General features: G+C 34.6%; 1 protein-coding gene across 1 annotated transcript in view; it reads right to left on the bottom strand.

Moving 5' to 3' along the window:
* Positions 1-873: 873 nt before the first annotated feature.
* Positions 874-3,167, bottom strand: part of TRIADDRAFT_62451 (uncharacterized protein) — a gene marked incomplete at both ends in the record, with an annotated part of 7,674 nt that continues 5,380 nt past the window's right edge. The window contains 8 exons of the mRNA XM_002118377.1: positions 874-1,167; positions 1,255-1,305; positions 1,441-1,638; positions 1,803-1,946; positions 2,347-2,441; positions 2,520-2,658; positions 2,771-2,930; positions 2,979-3,094. Of these exons, the coding sequence (XP_002118413.1) occupies positions 874-1,167; positions 1,255-1,305; positions 1,441-1,638; positions 1,803-1,946; positions 2,347-2,441; positions 2,520-2,658; positions 2,771-2,930; positions 2,979-3,094 (1,197 nt within the window). The remainder of the gene's footprint in view (positions 1,168-1,254; positions 1,306-1,440; positions 1,639-1,802; positions 1,947-2,346; positions 2,442-2,519; positions 2,659-2,770; positions 2,931-2,978; positions 3,095-3,167) is intronic.

Genomic DNA, 3,167 nt, shown 5'->3' with positions numbered 1-3,167 from the left:
TGAACTAGCTGCACAATTGCATTGATTGCAATACTATTAATTTTGTTTTGATTTATTTTTTGGGTATTGGTTAAACTGACTTTTTGGGGTTTGCTTTATGATCGACTGCAATTTCGCAAATTTTTCTTTATCCCTATTTTTATTTTCTCATCCTATTTTACCTCAATCTTAATCCTGAATCTTTTTACAAATGTTTTCGTTTTCTCTTCAAATCTCTCTTTCACTGCCATTTATAATTACAATCGAACCAACTCAACTATTGCATTCTCCCCATGGACGAATATGCAATGGTGTTTTGCATTATTTATTTTTGGGCATTGGTTTTACTGACATTAGGGGTATACTTTATCCATCTGTACAAAGCACACATCCATCATCTTCATTGATAGAGGTGATGTTAATTTAGTTTATTAATAGCTGAAGAGATCGCCATCTACAGTATTACAAGACTGTCATCAATATCTACTTTAGACTAGATGGGATGCTTAATGATAGATAGGCTGCAATTTTGCAATCCATTTTCTCCATCCCAATGTTGATCTTTATGTTCTCCTATTTTACCAATGTTTTGTTAGGGATGTTTTCCTTTTCTCTTTCAAGTCGCTCTTTGACTACGATTTGTAATAGACATTAAACTAACTCAGCAATAGCATTGACCATAGACTAGACATAGACTGCTTTTAATCATATTTTGGTTTATTTATTTTTGGGTATTGGTTTTACTGACATTGGGGTATACTTTATCCATCTGTACAGCATACACATCAATCATCTTCATTGATTATGGAAGCAATATTAACTTAGTTTATTGTCACTCTCGTTAAATTGCGCTGGGTACAAGATACAAGATTAGCTTTACATTTCACGCAAATATTATTCCTTTTTCATTGGATTTGCTAAGCAGTAATCCTGATCACTCCTGATGATGAGTTGAGAGTGTTGAAGATTCCATTGCATGTCCCTTATCCGGAAGTGAGGGAATGGTAGAGTAATTTGTAGCTGTAGTGTTTGGGGGTTATAAATATTCAAACTAGATATATTTTCATATAGGATTAACTGCTTGTCCGACCATAGATTTTCATGGTTGAAGAATTGTGTGATATGACGGAAGTATTTGATATTGTCTTTGTATCTTTTCACGCGTAATTCTCCATCTTGGTCGAGTATCTATAGGCATATAATTTTATGATTAGCACAACCTACGTTCAACAATGATGACGTCACATTGATTGTATGCAGTTATCGTTGTCTTACTGCTATATGGTCTCCATTTTCCAGTAGTAGCAAAAGATCGTCAACATCGTCCTATATTGAATTTAATGGAACATAAGGATCAATTATGGACTAGAGTCGAACTCCTTACATAATCAACTCATTACAGTCGTTGTCATCCTCCTTCCAACTCATTTCCATATTGACACTGCGATCATTATGACTTACCATTGCATTAGCAATCATTTCGGCATCTTTCTCTCCCCATACATCAACTAATTTTTCTTTCTTCATCCGAAGAGGAAGAAACGAATGTTCAATCTTATGAGGGTTATAATTCATCATTATTTTACACATTAATCCTTCCTCCCATTGGTATGGTATATTTTGCAGTAATTGATATTCACCATCCCCAAACTTGTAACACTACAATAAATTCAAGTTGGAAATGTCGTTAATGGTCGTCTCCATTTGCAATAGACGTCAAAGTCGACATTCAAGGCTATTTTCGACATGAAACTGAACAGTCAATTTATAGACGGTTCCACTTTAGAATAGAGATTAAATGGAAATAAATTATTCTAGCTTACTTTCAAGCTACGTCTCCAAACATAAAGATAATCATCATCAACATACACAACACCAGCATCATCACTCAATGTCAGTCGATCAACGCTCTTCTTTCCAGTCGTAAGGTTAACAGTTATTATCCACCTTGCTTCTGAGGAAAATATCTGAAATAAATCAATTAATTAATTCGACCAATTGACCTCCAACGTAATTGTAAAATCAGTTCAACAACTTCTTAGGTTAGCTAATAAGCATTCTCATTTTCATCATCTTCTTCTACATAATACTACCGTCATTTTCATACAAACTTCAAACTGGTATTTTCAACATACAGGAAAGAGAATGAGTGTGTTATCCTTCTTTCTATATCTGGAGCGTATCCGATCTTCAGCAATCGATTCTTCTGCAAGTATTCCATTGATTAATTCCCTGTACTTTCTACAATCTTCTATACCTACAAACTCGATCAGCTGCAACCAATCAATATTATTCAATTCAATTCAATTGAGCAGAGGATTGAACAAAGTCGATAGAGCTACTAGTGCTGATGAAAGCTTAACCTACGTCGAATATGTTGACGGTAGTTTGGGGGTTACGTTGGGGTCTACCAACATCAACTGATTTTGTTTGAGAGATATCTTGCCAAGCAATTTTATCGCCTTAGTTTAATAAAAACGATTGTGACCATGAATGAATGCATGATGAATTAGAGTTGTTGTACAACCATCATGTCTTACCTTGTAAATTATATTCATATACATCCCGGTCATCATAAATAAGCAATCGATTACTACCAGGAATAAACATTGATCGACCAGATTGATCAAGTTCAACACGAGATTGGACTTGATCACCACTCATTTTGAGTATGAGTTTCTAAATATATCACAGTATTACAATATAGGACTAATATTACTGCACAATAAAATATTATGCTGATCTACTTTATGACGATTCATGAATATGAGTAACCCAATATTGCACTAACCTTCCTAAAACAGTCAATAGCGATCATTGACTGATCGCCTGATACCAAAATATTCTCAACGTCTTCAATATCATGTAATGGCCGAATCTGATTTTCAAATTCGATATCTTGTTCCATTTTTAACAGACCAATTACCAGACTACTTCCACTGTCTAACCTGCTATATGATATTATCATATAGGCTGCATCACGGTAGATGTTGATGTACCTTAAGGGCAAGCCATGTTGAAAATGATTGGTAGCAAAGTACCGATCATCATCCTTTGCATGGATGTAAGCAGGTACTTTGAATGATCGACAAGTCCATTGCTGTGCATTCCACATCTATCCATCAAATTGATACAAATAGCTTTTATCAATTGGATCTAAGAGCGATATTTGACTTGACTGCATTTAG

Source organism: Trichoplax adhaerens, genomic scaffold (assembly GCF_000150275.1).
Source record: "Trichoplax adhaerens TRIADscaffold_53 genomic scaffold, whole genome shotgun sequence".
NCBI classification, from domain to species: domain Eukaryota; kingdom Metazoa; phylum Placozoa; class Uniplacotomia; order Trichoplacea; family Trichoplacidae; genus Trichoplax; species Trichoplax adhaerens.
Note: the sequence above shows the minus strand (reverse complement) of the source record. Positions and strands in the feature narration are given on the sequence as shown.